We start from the raw sequence: 18,663 nt of genomic DNA, 5'->3' as shown, positions 1-18,663 counted from the left end.
TCTTATATAACAAAGGAACCACACAAACACATGAAGAGGAAATATACAGTATACTCTGGGGTAAAGTTGCACAACGTTATTTTCCTGTTGTCGATTTGACTTACAATACAAAGCTCTGATTAACCCTTGTTTCGTTTTAGTCATTGTGCTGCTTCTAGGTCAGCTGACTCCTCAGCTCACTGTCGCGCAAAGTACTTGTGCGACAGTACCCGGATGTTGAACGCTTGCCAAGTCAGCCTGATGTGTCAACTGCCATGTCACGGTCATGTTTAGCCGACTGGGAAAACCCACCCTGAAATGAAAATGGGGTAATGGAGGCTTCGTGTTGGAAAACAGATTGTGAGTTAAATTTTCGATATCTGTGTTGAAATAGGCGTACACAAATGCTTACCCGCGCGTACAATAAGTCCGTGTTGCAGTGTCTTAGAATGTGAGCCCCCCTGCCTCCACTGGGATTGGTAAATAAGGTACGACTTATTGTTGAAGGCAGTATGAAGTAAAGCGAGTCTGGCGGGAAGGGAGATAACTCGTGCGCCAGAAATGTTATGAAGTATACCGCTTCTGGTCCGATCTGATGATATGCTCTCTCTCTCTCTCTCTCTCTCTCTCTCTCTCTCTCTCTCTCTCTCTCTCTCTCTCTGTGTGTGTGTATGTAAAACCTCTCCATTGGGGTAAATTAAGTATGATCTAAAGTATCGCATGCATGATAGTGTACACGTGTACATGGAATACACGTCAAGGACCAAATACAATTTTATATTTACACATTTTACAGATAAACTAATTGATAGTTTCCACTTTAGATCGTTATAGTAGACTGACCACACTGGTTTGTAAGTCGTTAAAGCGTTTGCTTGTCACGCCGAGTTCGATTCCACACATAGGTACAATATGTGAAACTCATTTCTGATGTCCCCCGAAGTGATACTGCTGGAATATTGCCCAGGGCGGCGTAAAACTAAACTCACACTACATGAATGTTTTCATGCTTTTTACATTTTCAGATACCTGAACATGTCATTCTGTGTAGTAGTGATAATTCGAACTGGAAAATAATTCCATGTGTATAGGGAATAGAGCATTAGGCCGCCTGACAGGTCAGTAATGGGGAGCTTGGAAGGTGAATATCATGCAAGGATTAGACAGAGATTTGCTTCCATTGAGCGGGAAATACTTACCCAGAGATCACTGATAGAGACGGAACTCGATCGTCAAAGGCAACAACACGTTGGACTGAGATCCGACCTGATGCAGTTACTTGCACTAATTGCTGACAATGCAGAATTATTTGAATATAGAGAGCAAGATGACAACCACAGCCAAACGGGCAATGCCAGTTTACAATTCAAACAACAACAACAGCAACAACAACATCAACAGCATCCAGACAAAGGTAGACTGCAATCCAAACAACATCAGCTTCAACAGCAAACATACATAGCTACGTTACATTCTATGCAACACCAACGTCAACAGCAAACAGACATCACTTTGTTACAATACAATCAACAGCAGGATGGAGACATCGAGACCGACAGATCGGAAACAATGGTTGTCCATGGAACTTTAGACGCCGACAAACTTGCATCGCCACCAACAGATCCATTGCAAAAAGACCAGCAAAACAGTAACCCGTCCCCCAAAACAGGCATCATAGGAACCAGAGGCCATTTGATCAGGGAGAAGAATAAGAAGCAATTATGTAAGGTGGTCCGCCAGTTTCTCCACTCAAGTGTGTTACCCGGGGTGACTGTAGACGATTTCCGAGCCGTGGGGAGACTGACTGGTGTAAGTTGTGATGAACTGAACCCAGACTGCGAGGACGACGCTGTTGGCCTGGTGGAACGAATGCTGAGGAGGGAAATGGGAGATCACATTGATCCTTTACTGTATGATCCTGATGCAAGGTACAGTGCGTTTTCTGTAATGATGATGTTATCTTATACAAAACTGCATGGTTCAATAAATCAGTCCGATTTGATTATTGTTACCATAGTGTACTGCATAGTAAAGCTTGTGCCAAACAATATTACTGCACATCTATTTGGACAACTTCAGCTTCATATTTTATAGGATTTGTTCATCTCTATTCAGAAAGAGTACATATGTGGTGATTGCACGGCCATGTTGTGTTTGTAGGAAAAGATTTGAAGCAAAGTTGAGCAAAAGGAAGAGTGGTTGTAGTCGGTCTGGCAGAGCAAGTATACTGAAGTTACTGAGTATAGATGTGCTGAATAGCAGAAACCCCCACAACGGTTCACTTTGGCATGGTGTGCAGGAGGCACTTCAAACAGGTTTCTGACCTTGGTCATCACAATGACTCAAGTTTATTCCAATATGCTTGTGAACAAGTCTGACAAATTCATAAAGTCGATCGCAAATAATATTGACGCCATGTAATTTGGTCCTCGTTGCAATATCGTGGAAGTGATGGAGACATGGGTTCACGGTCTAGGTGTTTCTTCTTGCAGTGGGTGATATTCCGATGGCTGAAACTTCTCTTGACACCGTCTTGTGCGTAGATTCATCCGAGAGTATAGGTGACAAGGCACTGAAGGACATCAAAGACTTTCTTCACAGATTTATCAACGGTAATGTATTGACATATACACAAATATGCACGGAGTGATCAAACACGTGCATTTCGTAATATAAATGTGGTGTGTGCAGTAGATAGAACTGGGTTTGTACAAGACTTGCCAAATCAATTTTTTCTCTGGTTTTATCATGTGCTTTCTTTCCATACAGGACTTGAAGAAATTGCCGAAAGCCATAACATTGAAGAGAATGTTGCACTTGTAACATTTGGAGGACGACCGAGGGTGTTGCATCATTTAACTAACGACTATGGGAGTCTCAGAGACAAAATAGGTACATCGTCTATTTTGTGTATGGAGATATATAGTCATACTACCAATGATAAAATGACCAGAACAATAGAAAGAGTTGTACCGCACATTCCATTCCATTAAACTATGATTGGTTAAATGTTCAAGCTTAAACTTTCTCTTTCCTTTAACTGTCAAAGCCGCCTCTCTGCACCCGCGCGTGGTCATAGTTGACAATGAGGAAACCTGAACTTTCAGTTTGGATAGAAAGTAATAGCGTTAACACGGCAAACATCCTATGAACGCGCCACCATTTCTCTTGATTACGACCCCTGAACACAAACCATGTGATGTACAAGCACGATGCAGTAGCCCTATACACTTGCGTGGGGTGTCGGTCTTGCTTCTGACGGTTTTCTAGGTCGATAAACCAATATGACCATTGTTTTTGACAATCATCTTGCACCTGTTGTTTAAACAGTTGTTAGGGTTTGGTATTTGGTGAAATCACACAGTCACAAAAAAAATCGAACACCTGCAAATTCAACGTGATACACCACTCATGTTTCAAGACCGATTACTGTAAAACCATTATAGTCATAAGGAAGTCAAGGGGTGATGCATAATCAAAACATTCGTTGTTATCATATCAACAATGATTGATACATCTGCCATTTTGTTTCAATCGTAAACGAAAATAGAAAGTAGCCCTACCTTTTTAAGAATAGATGTCCACTGTTTCCGATTTTTTGTTCAACCTTGTTGTTCGCTTTTACAGAAGACATCAGTCTTGGGGGACATTCGCCACTTCTTCAGGGTCTACTGTATAGCTTGGCGTGCATAACTAGAGGTAGGTAAACTATTAGTGAACTACTGTTTGAGTCCTAATGCGAAATGTTGCCTCTTTGTTTGGAGCCTTTTGTTGATGACCCTATTTATTGTGATGATGGTTTGTTTCAGGAGGAGTATGCAGATTCGGGCTGCTGAAGGTTCCACCAAGGATTGTTTTTATCACCGATGGACATGCATCCAACGAAAGTCACAAACATGCTGCAGACAGTCGTCACATCAATGACCAGGTTTAGAGTACAATCATTTATTACCAACGAGGGCGACAGTATCGGAATATCCACTGGTCCGACTCGGGAAATGCCAGCATTGAATAAAAACATAGTATCACAACAGCACTCATATAATATCCTCTATATTTACATTGAACAAGTATGTTACAAAATCCATTGAAACATGTTTACTAAAAATAGGTCTACTTGTAAAAATACCCAGATTGTAGAATTATGAAAGTAAGTATTTAAACTCCTCTGCACGTCTAAGTAATGGAGAAGGGGAAAGACTTTCACACAAACACAGGTGTTCCCAACACATTTCTATTGATCGTTTCTGTTTAACATTTTATTTTCCAACCTCTCTCAAGCTGAAATGTTTGTACCAGGAAAAAACGAAGCTTCTGTCCATTGCAAGTGTTTTGAGTGGTGACCGAAGCAAACAGAATATCGCGGACCCTCTGGTGTGGGTGCCTGCTGGAGATGCCAACAAGGTGAGGTGGCCACTTTCCTCGTGTCACATCTGATATTTTGACCTCGCCAGTAATATTTTACGTATGCAGGTTTATTTTAGGTACTTAAACAAACCTGATTTGAACATAAAACGCTGGTGCAAAAGAAATCACAACCTTGAACATCCTTGGAATCAGATTCCATCTTGTGTATAGAACAAAATGGCTGTGAACGTTTAGTGTAATATTTTGACACAGGAATTTATGTCTGCAGGAATTTCTTCAACAAATGGCATCTGCTAGTTTGGGCACATACACCTCAGCAAGTGATCTCACTACACTTTGCAATTACCAGAAGATAAAGGTAAGAAGAACAGGTATACACCGCTATAGAACATGTGTAATGTGAAGTTACATGCAAAGACATTGTGCCCTATCACTAACATGGTAGTAAAAAATACAAGTATCATACATCACAGTTTACTCAATGTCATTTAGAAAGTGGTCAGTTATATTTGGCATTACATTTTGTTAGTTACGTACAGAGTTTAGTAATTTTGGTGTTCGAATCCCATCCAGATTACATCCCGCACCCTCAGACTCAGACACTTCATCGCCAGCACTTAATCCGCCCAGCCACCGTTACTTCCACAATGGGAGTCGGACAACTGGTACTCTACCCTGCAGACATGGTGTGCATTTCTGATCATTGTAAATTGGCGTGGCTCCCAAAACCGAAAGCAATGATTGTATAATGCCATTTAGAAAGTGGTCAAATGTAACATATGTTTTATTTGGGATTACACTTTCTTGATAAAGTACAAATTGTAGTTTTTTGTGAGGAAGGGTCCCATCGGTATGGCATTTAATCGCCTGCACACAAAGTCAGCCACTTAACCTGCTGAGGTTACTCCCTTTGTGTGCAGGGATGAGGTGCTTTATAGACCCCCAAAAGTACTACAATGTGCTCTTTACTAAGAAAGAGTAATCCCAAATATAACATATGATACAATCTTATAAGATAATTTACACAGACTGTCAGTTTATCTCTGTTTCATCATTTCTAGAGGGTCAGTGCTAACGTTTTGAACTACATGAAATGTCATGCTGACAATGCCCGAATCATCGATCGTGTTATCGACGCTTTTGGTTTAGATCTCCGCTATGATGATAAGGTAAATGATACTTTCCTCTTATGCTAGAATATGCTATATATAAGCAGCATCTGCAAACTATATGTGGTCAAGTTATATTACCTTCCGAATACAGATATTCATAGTGTCCTTGTACGAGGCGATCTCAAACCTTTAGTGAATTCCTTAATGTAGACTTAGCCCTGAGGAGATCGTATCTGTGTCCAGTCTTGACATAGAGCTAGAGCTATGGGTGTTTGACACATCGGTACTATGAAGTTCCGCCTCAATTGCAAATTTGATTTCAAAGTGATGTCACATGAATATTAATGTATATATCTGTTCATGGTGTTCAGACAATCAAATATCAGTGACGTGTTACACTTGTAGTTTCATCGAGCTGGACACTTCGAATTATTCTGTCCCTTCTAACAAAATCATTTTCAGGTTCAAGTGGCAACACTCGTCCACAATATCCTGAACAAGGGCGTCTTAAATATGAAGTCACTAGACAGATTTGACAACATCTACATAAAGGAAAATCTTCCCCCGTTGGGTTCCCGGGTTGTGAGAGGTCCTGACTGGATGTGGGACAACCAGGACTCCGAACTTCCGGGAACCGTTTACAATCACGGAGAAGAAGGAGGTAGAACACATCAGCTGTGGCAGCTATAGAAAACTTGTAATATATGACTTATCATTAGTGTAGATTTATGTATCGTACAAGAAATTACTGAGAGATTTGTTTTACTCCGCACTCGATAACATTGCAGCTACATAGCGGCAACCTGCAAATAATCGAGTCTGAACCAGTGATCAACAGCATGAACAGCATCTACACAACTGGGATACGATGACACGTGTCCACCAAGCCCGATCACGTTAGTCGCCTCTTACGATAAGCATTCTAGGTTACCGAAGATCAAGTCTATCCCGGTCCCTGACAGCTTATATAAGACAGGAAATGTGTCACACATTAACTTGGAATATCGTGATCACATATATTGTTTCAATCTTTTACTCTCATACTTTCAGAATCGGTGTGGGTACTGTGGGACAACGGCTTCAGCAACGTGTATCGCTGTGGTGTAATTACAGGATACGATATCCTGCCAACAGATCGCCCCCGACAGCTGCTCCCGGGGCGCTTGATAGATATCGGTGTGGAGGTCGAGAGAGGTAGTGTGCTGCAATTGAATACAAATACACACGTATGAACTGGAATAGCTTAAGAACCGTTGATTGGATTCTTTTCATATTTGGTACCTAGGCTCATCACAGTATGCGAAAGGCCCCATTCATGGTAAATATGACCTTCATTTCAAGGTCACAAGGGGACTTTGACATTATACACTTGTCAACGAGATATCTCAAGAGCCGTTCACTGGATTTTCTCCATATTAAACACTATCCAGGGAAGGCGCACGGCCCAATGGATTTTGGAGAGTTTCAAATAAATGTCAAGGTTACAGCAACACCTTGAAAATTTCTGCATGTTAACCTGCATGATAAGATTTTCAGCGGGATATCTCAAGAACCATGCCCTCAGTTGTCTTTATATTTGACAAGAGGCTTCATCTAGGGAAGTAGACTAACAGCTTGTCTCTGAAATGAACATATTTTACTGAAAAAACGTTCGTAATGAAAACAAAATAATATAATGAAATGGAGACCTGAGACTTTCTTCATTTTCAAGGTATGGAAATCTAGACTTGCCACATTTTCTAGACTTGCGTGGGCTTTCTTGGATATTTATACTTCAGGGTCTGTACGACAGACTACTAGGGAAGGTGCCATGCCCAGACTTTCATTTAATTGTTAAGGTCACGGCCACACTTTGAAGATTTCAGCATATCAAACCATGTGTTAAGATTGTCAGCAAGATATCTCAAGAATGGTTCACAGCATTTTCTTCATAGACTTTCAACACTCCCCTTGAATGTTTTTCAATAGGCAGTTTCATGTCAAGGTCAAAGTGAGTCTTGAAAATATTTGTGTCTTTGAACAACCACAAATCAAGCTATCAAAAGAGGTTGACTGCTCATGTATCGTTGACATTAAACATCATCCTAAACTACGACCTTCACTTATAATAGTTTGATGTCACCTTAGAGACAATGCTTGTTATAGAAGATATACAACTTGAAAGTATATCTTTATTTATTAGTTCTGAATGAATCACCACTTTAAAGTGTAGCCAAACTGGTTTCGTATGTTCGTAAATATTAATCGTTTACTACATCAGGCTCTGACTGGTCTCATGAAAACCAAGATGGTGGACCAGGGAGTTGCGGCGTGGTCATTAGAATCAGGGGATTGCGTGTGAAGGTAGATATATGCGGGCAGTCATCTGTTTGCCTTCATAAGTAATTGAAGTAATAATGCGTGGTATACGACATCTGAAAATATTGCATTTCATTATTAAATGAAAAATTCGTGTCATGTAAGCGAGGCAATATATGCACGGAGTAAACTGTATTGTTACAGGTGCGTTGGAGCAATGGGCGGATACACGAGTACAGATTTGGTGAAGACAACAAATTTGACGTGTCAGTTCGGTAAGATATGATTATATAGTATTTACAGTAGTAGTGTGACTCAAATCACTGTACGAGCACAGCTGGCCGTCTGTGTATGATTGCAAAGTGTTCTGTGACCTAGATAAACATCATCTCGAAACGGTTTCACAGTTGAGGTCAGAGTTATGTTGAAATATGATGCGATGTAATGTATAAAATGACAGTTGCTAGAAAATATTAAAATGTATTGTCCACAGGAAGGTGATGAAAGCAAAAGATCGGGACCGACAAGCACCAACATCAGTGCAGGTTACCAGTCGCCAACGTGCAGGTATGTATTAATTACAGAAAAGGAAAGAGAGGGTGTGCAAAAGTAATTTTCATGGCTGAATGTAGGGGCACTGGTAGTTTTCCATGTGTTATAACGAACTGCGGATGAGATAAACCTTTATAAAATCAAATCTAATTCATACTAATGACTGATACTTAGGGCTATACGTCATGCAGCATTGTACTATGCTATATGCTGCCTGATACTATGATATTATACCATGCTGTATGATGCGGGAGAGTTTTTACTCCGGTTCCGTAATTGTGCCATGTGAAGTTGGTACACCGTGGACGAAACAACATTAATGAACACAAACATGGATGTTCAGATGACGAGGGGAAGCGAGAGGAGGAGAGTCGGTATGTGTGGCAGCGGCAGGACAGAACAAAGGGTTGGCAGAACTACTCAAAGGAAGAAGATGCAAAGATGAAGAAAGAATACAGGAGGAACAAGACAGGGACATGTTTGTTACAGAGAAATGGACAGTGGTATGTAAAGGCAGTAGTTACAGTCTAGAGTAGACAAACATAAACAATTGTAGGTAAAGATAGTATATAGTAGACAGACATGAACGGTGGAATGTACATGAAGTAGTTCCTGTCTAGAGTAGACAGACATGAACATTGGAATGTAGAGGGAGTAGTTACAATCTCAAGCAGACAGACGTAAACAGTGGTAGCTAGAGATAGTCTTTAGTAGACAGCATGAACTGTGGTATGTAAAGGCAGTAGTTACAGTCTATGCTAGACGGACATAAACAGTGGTGTGTAAAGGCAGTAGTTACAGTCTATGGTACACAGACCTAAACAGTGGTGTTTAAAGGCAGCAGTTACAGTCTATAGTACACGGACAAACTGTGGCATGTAAAGGCAGTAGTTACAGTCTATGGTAGACGGACATAAACTGTGGTATGTAAAGGCAGTAGTTACAGTCTATGGTACACAGACATAAACAGTGATGTTTAAAGGCAGCAGTTACAGTCTATAGTACACGGACATAAACTGTGGTATGTAAAGGCAATAGTTACAGTCTATGGTACACTGACATAAACAGTGGTATACAAAGGCAGTAGTAACAGTCTATAGTAGACGAACATAAACAGTGGTATGTAAAGAACTGTCGGAAATAGGAAAAAAACAACTTTTTTTCACATTTATCTCTACAATTTATGTAGTTGATATGTGAAAACGTGAAATATTTGTTAAACTAAGTTCGGCCTAATTCCTCTTCCTGTGGTAGGGATATAGGAAACGTAGTTGCACTCTTCAGTAGACTGACCGTGGAATATTTTATTGCCAAGAAAGTTGCATCTGATCTAAACCTCCACCTAATGTATACATCAGGCAATTGGTTGATTTCATCCATGGGCATTTTCAGAAATTATGGTTTCTTTTGTAATTTTATATCTTTCTCGCAAAGTTTTAATTCAGTTTCACTTTCACTGGGAAATGGAGACTTGCTCACGTTTTGAGAAGGAAGGTCACGTAAAACTGATCACTCGATGCTCCATAGTTTCAGAATCTTCTTCAAAAACGAAGTTGAAAGAAGCGTCCTGGATGACAGCCTAGTCAGAATACGCAGGAAGTTCCATGGCAAGTGACACATCTAAGTGATATTGATGACAAGTCACACATCTAAGTGATATTGATGACAAGGCTGTGTCAACATAACTGTATTTCAGCCATGGTGGTCTCATGCACCGTCACGTTTTTGTACAACGTTTTCCTTTTGTGTGACCTTAGATGTGCCCTTTTGTAACATGCCAGGAAATATGTGTCGAATTTGATTCTGAACTCATGTATAGGACATAACGTTGTCCAGCCCGCAACTATGTTGCGTTAATGCAAAACGCACCGTCTTATCATGAATATGGATAAGAAAATGAATGAATGAATGAATGAATGAATAAGTAAATGAACAAATAAATGTGTGAGTGAATGAATGAATAAGATTTTACTCAAAACATTGCTAAAGCTATTGTGATAATTCTTTACAAGCCATGTACATTCACGAATGTGTTCCTTGGCCTTTTCTGCATTTCTTAATTTAATAAGTAAATAACCAGTCAGTCTCTTCGCACTATTGACGACACGGGCAACATCAGTTGCACAAAATTGTATCATATTTGCTGTTTGTCTGACAGTTACACGTATTATAAGCTGTTGGTCATGGTGAAAGCAAGGTAGTGATAACAAGGTACAACACCACAAACGGTCACGGTTAATATTTATAATATGTACTGACATATAACGCGTTATCACAGTCTCTATCAGGAAATATACTAGTATGTATATGCTATTACAAGTTAAGAAAAGCATAATCGTATTTATGGTAAAAATGTTTTCTCTCTATTGCAGATTAATGGAGTGAGGTCGTGACAAGACTACAATAACCTACCTATCTTGGATGAAAGGTTTCAGACTGAGCCTGACTGAGAAATACTATGTTTGTGTCCAGCATGATCTCAAAGTTGACATGTATATATCTTTAATGAGATGCTATTGAACACCTGAATGTTTGATTCAACACCGGTTTAGCAGTGATCATTAATACCAGGTGACACATCGTGGGGATGGGGGGCAGGGATGGAGATAAAAGCCCAAGGTGATACTGGTCGAAGACGTCGATCATGGGTATGGTTCTCACAACTCCTAGATACATATTTAATTGGAATTCAAACAAAAGATTAGAGCAGTAAATCGTGACCAAGAAACTCTGCTTTAGCTTTTTATGGCGCCACAAATGCTGCACCACTGCGTTGCTATTTAAAGTAAGCGTCCGAGAAGAATATAAGAATTTCTGTATGTTCAGTTGAGCGATAAAGTGTACTTAAATGTGTGATCGAAGAGAATATTTTATTCGTCAGCTTCTGAAAATGATGATTATCGACGATTTGGATATATCCGACTTAATGCGTCGTCTCGTCGTCTGGACTGGCTGAAATAGTGCTGAAGCAGAGTGTGGAACAGCATTCTCCCACTCTGCCTTACACACACAGAGACATACACGCGTCAGTTCAATGTGATCAAGCATGAATAAACAACTAACACCATCCGCTTGATAGTCATCTATTATTGTTGAGAGACTGGAACTACACAACTCGTTTTGCTTTCCCCATATACAGCATGCTGTCCTCTAATGTCTGATCATTACATCGTAACCACACACAATTCCGAAGGAGATAGTAATAGGAGTAATAATGATATTATCTATAACGCGCCTTTCCCAGGCTAGATATCCTGCTCAAAGAGCAACAACCAGGCCCCGATTTCTCGAAACTTAAGCTATAGTTTTTGCTCAGATTTCAATTGGCAATTTGAAACTGCTTTATTTTTAATTCAAATGCTCAAACACCTTAAGCAATGTATTCACAAAACTCAAACTGTCTACTGTTTTTGAGTTTAATATCAACTTCAGTACATTCTGGGACATGTATTTTCTCAAATTTGAGTAAAAACTCGAGCTTAAGTCAAAACTCAGACTTAAGTTTGTTTGGAGAAAGTGGGGCCTGGTCATGATTACCCCTGAGAACCCAAGCTGTCTAATCGGCTGTTGGTTAATAGTCTCGCGACTTATTTCACTTGGTAGACATTTCCTGCGGGGTCAATAGAGGCAGTTTTGAAGACAACTCACCTGCATAAGGTGAGAAGACATTATCACACGTGCTTCGTTGTAGGGCAGGACTGAAGTCCTAAAACCTCTCAGGAGTCACCTATGCATTGACTCTCCCCTCCCAACGTTGTTTAACATCACCTGCTTGGGACCCAAGCGATATGTATAGGAGCACTCGCTAGTGGCGCCACCCCATTAACTCGGCCATGAGGTACAGCAAAAAGCTAAGTAAGATGGAACTGGGGTGAGTATGGGTATATCTTTATTCATAGAGAATGTAAGCCTCCAGCACATGTTTATACAGGTTGTCAGTCAACATTTAATGAATCTGTTATACCATGATGGAAGATCACAGCAGTACAAACTAAGTATCCACTTAGTGGAGATATGAAATATTTTGTAAGACTGAACATCGATGCGTAGATTTAGAATTGGTGTACAAAATCAATAGTACAACATGTCTTTGACACTATAGTTCTAATTGTTTTATTATCAAATTCTATAGATAAATATTTAGAAGATGTTCTCACGAAGTTTCGTAAACCTTCTCATACCTTGAAGATTCAAAACCAACGTTATAAGAAAAGTAAAAACAATAAACATTGACCGATCTGTCGTAATATGTGATAAGTGCGGCAATATCCTTTTGTGTTGCCCTAACCATAATATCATCACTTTACTTCCCCGGGAAAAAACTGCAAGTTATGTGTAGGACAAATGTAAATATTTTGTCGGGACTCGATTTTCATTTACTTATAACGGACACAAATCATTAAACCATGGTAGTCATCTTCGATGCAGTCTTCATTACACACAGTACGACGGACTTTTTAAAACCATGGGTGTAGTAACACCTGTGCCTCTTTGTGTTTTGATCCATGGGAACTGCAACAAAACTACTATGGCCGCGCGGAATGTTGCAAAAGTTAAAGGTTTAAAGTATAGTTCCGTTCCAAACGTGCCTTTAAAGAATGTATAACTTCTACTTTTGGAATTTTGCAATTATTAAATCGTTAGAGGTGTAATTCCGTTCCAAAGGTACCTTTAAAAAAGTATAATGTCTAGTTTTAGAATTTTGCAATTATCAATCGTTCCAGGTATAATTCCATTCCAAAGGTACTTTTAAAGGAAGCATAATTTCTAGTTTTAGATGGTTCCTGGCTGTTTGTTTTCTAGCGCCAGAAGAAAAGAGAACAACAGTCCAATGCAGGGCACACACCGAATAACATTTTTGACATAGGAAAATATGACAACACAAACACTAACAAGTAAATATTAGAACCATGAAATAGTATCGATACAGTCAGTGTTTACATTGTATCGAGAGGCCAAACATATAGTTTAAACACACAGGATAAAAATGCATCTTTTGCATTTGTGTGTTACATTCACTCTTATGTGATGGGATCCGTAAAGAGTTTGGTTATAATACATCATCGGTAACCCATACATTTAAGATGCGACTAGTGGGATTGAACCGACAGACTCTCTTGGTTGACACGTGTCATCGTAGCCCAGTTGCATAGACCGATGCTCATGCTGTTGATCACCGGAATGTCTTGTCCAGACTCGATAATTTACGAGCCGCCGCAATATAACTGGAATATGCCGAGTGCGACAAAAAACTAAACGCACTGACAAATGGATGTGATTTGAATGCATGGATAGATATTTACAAACGACGTCATATTCGTTGATGGGATTGGGTATATAAAGATCACCTAATGAACTCAGACATACTAAACATATAAAAATATAACTGTGAGGCTATGTGATTTGACATGAAAAGGGGTCATCTGGAACGTCGAGGCTGCACTGTCCTCTTCTGTGAGACTTTCTACAACAGAACAACCAATGATCAAACCCGGTGAAATGAAACTACCAGACAAAAGAAAGTTATCGCCGACTTCACTGGAGCAAATATAGGACAAAGACGTATGTGATATAATAATTTATGGCATTTATGGCATAATCATGCACATGTTTTTGGACCAATGTCCCACATTTAGGATTTTCACATTTTGAAAAACAATCTACGATTTGTTTTCTGACAGCTGCGTTGTTATGGGGACCACGCTGCGTTTGGGCGTGTGTTTTCCGCTTGAGTTGAAACCTGTAACTACCTATGGTTTTTATACTTTCGCATAAAGTTCTTGGTAACAGTTACTAAACTGACACCGACATAGGAAACAGCTAATATGTTGCCGGAAGGATAATATCACAATAGTCACAATAGTGTAAATTAACTACAGTTTTCTGTTCAGCGTGAGGTAAACATACAGGGACACTTACCATGTTACTGAAAATATTTTCGTACTGGAACCCATGATTTATCAGCCAATGACCGTTCCTGTAGAGACTTGAAAGACACCCTGAAACTGTAGCAAACGCATGCATATAAGTGTAGCGAGGGTTAATCAACTACAGTTGAAACTGAATCGAAGTATGTCACATACCTCTCTTTATTTCTTTGGACCAGACATGAACCCGTGGGATTTTTACCATAGGCCTTCTTCAGTTTGGCATCATTGGCTTCAGAATATGGCTCCCAGCCATTCTGTTTGTCCTCCCTCTGCCATATGTAGGGTCTGTCTCCATCTTTGCTTGACTTGGCCTCTGCAGTGTCTAATCAATTGAATGATACGAACATAACACATTCTTTGTATAATGCCATAAATAGCTGCCTGCCACGACAGCTAGATGCTTAAAGTTGGTTGTCAAATGTGAAATAAATGCCAAACCAACTAATCTATACTGCATCTTATCTTACCTCACACATAAATGCCGTCTTCTGATTGCCTCTTCTATTATTTTCAATATACTCCACTTACAAGCGAGGTACATTTCAATGTACCCTGCTGCCAATGGCAACTCATTCTCTACTTCTTTAGTACTTCTTTATCTCAAGTAACATTGAATCACGCATGATGAACGGAAACTACTGTTGTTTTGCGAATGCAAATCCATGGAAGGGATATAACTGTAAGTCTGTTTTTCTTGCCTTAAATATGGCTACGAAAAGATTTGCCTCACATTCTAAAACGTAAATTTTGACAAAACTTTCAAATGTAGTCCCTGTGAATATTAAGCAAGGGAATTACACCGCAGCGACTTTACTGAGACAATACTTGTGGAAAAGAAACATTCAGGTTGGCTGAAGTGTGCGATCCAATACCCATGCTTCAAACAGTTCAAAATTAACATTGAGGTGTTCCCTGATCCCTCGGGCTCAGGGAACATAAACACCGATGGTACATCAACTCATGCCCCCTCGTGACCAATGAAGAACTGATAATGTTCATGTCAAAGCACGTAAGCATATTTACCTTGATAAGTATCCATGTGAGGATTTGTCTTCGCAGTTGTTTCCAGGATACAAGCAATTGGGTCACTACAAAACAGTTATTCCTTCATGGAAATTGCATATTTTCAAAGACATGCCAATCGGACTTTGCATCTTATTTGCTTACTCATCTCCCATTGCTATTTCTACAGCAGGAAACATCTTTGAGGGAACTGGGTGGTGTACTTGAGCCACAGAAACCTATGCATTAATATTGCCTTTTATGCTACATAGATATTAATATTAACACCTGTAAGTCACTTTGTGATGTTACATTCGACAAACTCACCGAATAGCAATATCCACCATGCCACATATTCCATATCTGTAGTCGTTGATTTCACCATTCTGCCATCGAACCTGTAAAAATTATTAGTTTGATTTCATATATACTGAACAGCAAAAAATGCAAGTCTGGCTTTTTGTCAATGTTTCCAACAGAAGACCAGATGTATGGCTAATAATTTATTCTTTTGAAAACACTGTCAGTAACTAGTATGAATCACCTTGACTTTCCCAGGTTCTGTCACACGAATGACGGTACCATAGCTGCCATGTCCACCATCTTGATTGTCGTATAGGCGATGCCACCCAGGACCTTCATAGATGTAATCACAAACATGTTTAAAATGAATGTAAGATGAAATTGTGAATAACTGCATAGTTGATCAAAACGGGTACTAACGCTCCTAATGTAGCGGGCTGTGGGGTAGCCTAGTGGTTAAAGGTTCACTCGTCACGACGAAGGTCTGGGTGCGATTCTTCACATGGGTACACTTCAGATGACCTCCGCCGTAATATTGCTGGAACACTGCCCTAGGCGGTGTACAACATACTCACTCAATCCTCATGTAGCTGTTTAACCTAACGCATTGAGGGCATGGAAATCACAAGAGGGCACGAGAATTAATAAGGAAAGTTTCTTGCCAAATCTGACCTCTTACGACCTGTACTCCTACTGCCACAAGGTTTCCGCTGAGAACCCGAGGCTGGTCTTCCACCACAGTGACGTCATATTTTCCATCATGGCCATATCTGTAGTAGTTGGAATGGCCGTTATCCCAGATCACCGAAACTATACCTGAAGAAAAGCAACACATATAATAGGTATACGTATTTGTTTGCAGTAAGCTTTAGACTCATATGTACTGATTCAGAGTAACCTCAATATCTCCAGCAGTTCCACCTTCACACGAAAATACACAATGACGCGAACATAGTCATCTTAAAACTAGTGATAACTCCCTACTATTGATCTAATATTGATCATCCCTGCTAGTCTCCTAAACTATGATCTTGTCGCATTAGATATGAAAAGTCACTCTAACCAGAACTGCAGATATAAACGTTGTGACAAATAAAACATGATTAAATCATGAAATTTAGATAATTGTTATTACTTTGCTTGGCGTGGTTGTAGATGGTTCCTGGCCCTTCTGTGTCCTGATTGCCCCACTCCCAATCTGGTCCTCTGACCACTCTTGTCCCCAGGGGAGGCAGACCCGGTTCCTCGTTGATGTCATTCCATACTGACGTCAGATACGCCTGGATCACCTTGTAAATTTCCATCTGAAACAGGCCATAAAACGATGCATGTTTAGTGAAATGGAAGACATAATATATGCCAATCCTCGATATTGAGAAATCTCCAGAGAAAATCGACGTCAATTGACCTGATATTCAATGCACCTTTCCGACATGGTCAAATGTGTGTTGATGAAGCAAGGTCAAATACTGATGATTCCAATTGTCCACGAAAAGCGAACGTCTCAAAATCCCACAGTGGCACCTGTCACAAACACACGAACATGTACGGCAAATATTCACCTAATAATACACATTGCATGCATGTGAAAGAGACACTGACCGTGCTAGCCCTGTCGATGCCGGGTCCAAGATTCGAAAACAAAGAACGCAACCCTGCCACAAATATGTCAGTCTCATTCCCTTTGTGGCTGGCGTATTCGATGGCTTGAACGGCAACTTTCTGCGAGTAAGAACAAAATCAAATCACTAATACACATACATCTTTAACAACACAACACAACACAACACAAAACAGAAAGAACATTTAACACGGTTCAATATCGCTTGTATAGTATTTGTTTCACACCATGGATGCTATTGTATTACAAAGTTGAAATAGAGACGGGATGTGTGCTTTCAATATTTAGAGACAAAGACAACATTGGAAACGGACAAAGGACAATTGCTTACGCGCAAGTAATGAAACTTCGACAGCTCGGCAAAGGATCCAGCATTTTTCACTTTGCCATCACATGCTGCTGCCAGGGTTTCAAGGCAGTTCTAAAAATGGAACCAAACGAACTATATAAGTCTATGAACAACATTATGGTATTTATGACAGATGTATTTTAGCTCTCGATTTAGTCTTAATAGCCTGTTAATGTATTGCTGGATTTGAAATATCAACAATCGACAAAAGATGACATATCACAGACTTTCCAGCATGAATATAGTCGTTCCACTATGAATATCGGCTACATCACACGGATATGGATACAATAGTATTAAACAAATGTAGAGTTGATGATGGAACATTTACCCTATCACAGGAGTGCCCTACTGGAACAAAAATAATTTCATCAGGTAGATCGTCACTTGGCTGTCTACTTCTGATCTCTCTGAACGCCAGTATAATCCTAGTTTGTTCCTGTGGAATGGATAGCGTTAGGCGTATTCATATATGCCAACGTGAAGTTTACAATGTAATCAGAACATATAGGGCTGTTTGAGTATCACATTAAGTATTCATTTCCTATAAGGATCATAGTTAATCAAGTAAACATATGCCATCCGTATGGAAAGGACTGTGACGGTTTGAAAACGTTGTTTTTGCACCTGAATACTGAGCCAGTGGCTGTCATTGGCAGTTTCAGGCAACTCAGCTGTAGGCTTGCCGTCGGTCAGGAATATCATTCGCGGTCGAAGCTCCATTCGATTGTTCACTCTGTAGGTGCCACCTTTTACAACATGAAACCATCTCAAATTAATACTGCATTTACCTACATCTTTCTCCAACGGACCTACAGTGAAATTCTTCACAAACTATGTCGAAGTTTGGTAGGTAGGTAGGTAGGTAGGTAGGTAGGTAGGTAGGTAGGTAGGTAGGTAGGTAGGTAGGTAGGTAGGTATGTAATCTTACATAATCCTCCTCCTGTCCTGGCTAAACAAAACCGATACTGGTGTCTCAGTCGGGACACGATGGTACACAATCACCTAGGTAACATATGAAACCAGCTAGACTGCACTTGTCTGGTCTTACGACAAACTAAGTCATTACATGGAATCATCACGGAGATTCAGCCGTTCTAATTAAACAGTGCAGTTACAAGTGCCAGAGACACAGATGAAATAAGAACG

The 18,663-nt window shown here is 40.0% G+C and overlaps 2 protein-coding genes across 2 annotated transcripts in view; one reads left to right on the top strand and one right to left on the bottom strand.

Moving 5' to 3' along the window:
• Nucleotides 1–140: 140 nt before the first annotated feature.
• Nucleotides 141–11,378, top strand: LOC137278206 (uncharacterized). The gene is made up of 18 exons (XM_067810414.1): nucleotides 141–339; nucleotides 1,005–1,907; nucleotides 2,140–2,294; nucleotides 2,472–2,591; nucleotides 2,749–2,871; nucleotides 3,607–3,678; nucleotides 3,789–3,907; nucleotides 4,279–4,383; nucleotides 4,616–4,705; nucleotides 5,409–5,516; nucleotides 5,922–6,120; nucleotides 6,510–6,653; nucleotides 7,720–7,802; nucleotides 7,962–8,032; nucleotides 8,251–8,324; nucleotides 8,653–8,812; nucleotides 9,837–9,916; nucleotides 10,682–11,378. The coding sequence occupies exons 2-18, from the start codon at nucleotides 1,105–1,107 to the stop codon at nucleotides 10,684–10,686; spliced, it is 2,511 nt and encodes an 836-aa protein (XP_067666515.1). The 5' UTR covers nucleotides 141–339; nucleotides 1,005–1,104; the 3' UTR covers nucleotides 10,687–11,378.
• A 798-nt stretch (nucleotides 11,379–12,176) lies between these two features.
• The window catches only part of LOC137278194 (uncharacterized), a 13,119-nt gene continuing 6,632 nt past the window's right edge, over nucleotides 12,177–18,663 (bottom strand). Inside the window, exons 9-20 of the mRNA XM_067810394.1 lie at nucleotides 18,142–18,263; nucleotides 17,846–17,953; nucleotides 17,497–17,586; nucleotides 17,147–17,266; nucleotides 16,680–16,848; nucleotides 16,217–16,360; nucleotides 15,786–15,877; nucleotides 15,569–15,639; nucleotides 15,263–15,327; nucleotides 14,393–14,561; nucleotides 14,229–14,314; nucleotides 12,177–13,773 (exon numbers count right to left, since the gene is read on the bottom strand). Coding sequence (XP_067666495.1) covers nucleotides 14,233–14,314; nucleotides 14,393–14,561; nucleotides 15,263–15,327; nucleotides 15,569–15,639; nucleotides 15,786–15,877; nucleotides 16,217–16,360; nucleotides 16,680–16,848; nucleotides 17,147–17,266; nucleotides 17,497–17,586; nucleotides 17,846–17,953; nucleotides 18,142–18,263 — 1,232 coding nt within the window. The 3' untranslated portion in view covers nucleotides 12,177–13,773; nucleotides 14,229–14,232. The remainder of the gene's footprint in view (nucleotides 13,774–14,228; nucleotides 14,315–14,392; nucleotides 14,562–15,262; nucleotides 15,328–15,568; nucleotides 15,640–15,785; nucleotides 15,878–16,216; nucleotides 16,361–16,679; nucleotides 16,849–17,146; nucleotides 17,267–17,496; nucleotides 17,587–17,845; nucleotides 17,954–18,141; nucleotides 18,264–18,663) is intronic.

The sequence above is a fragment of the Haliotis asinina genome, chromosome 3 (genome assembly GCF_037392515.1).
Source record: "Haliotis asinina isolate JCU_RB_2024 chromosome 3, JCU_Hal_asi_v2, whole genome shotgun sequence".
Classification (NCBI taxonomy): domain Eukaryota; kingdom Metazoa; phylum Mollusca; class Gastropoda; order Lepetellida; family Haliotidae; genus Haliotis; species Haliotis asinina.
The sequence above is the reverse complement of the archived record's forward strand: the minus strand, read 5'-3'. Positions and strand labels throughout refer to the sequence as shown.

Coding starts and splice junctions, on each gene's coding strand:
- LOC137278206 (XM_067810414.1), top strand. CDS start 1,105: ATGGGGAGCTTGGAAGGTGAATATCATGCAAGGATTAGACAGAGATTT. Junction 4,384..4,615: donor CTGCTGGAGATGCCAACAAG/GTGAGGTGGCCA, acceptor TTATGTCTGCAG/GAATTTCTTCAACAAATGGC. Junction 6,121..6,509: donor CAATCACGGAGAAGAAGGAG/GTAGAACACATC, acceptor TCATACTTTCAG/AATCGGTGTGGGTACTGTGG.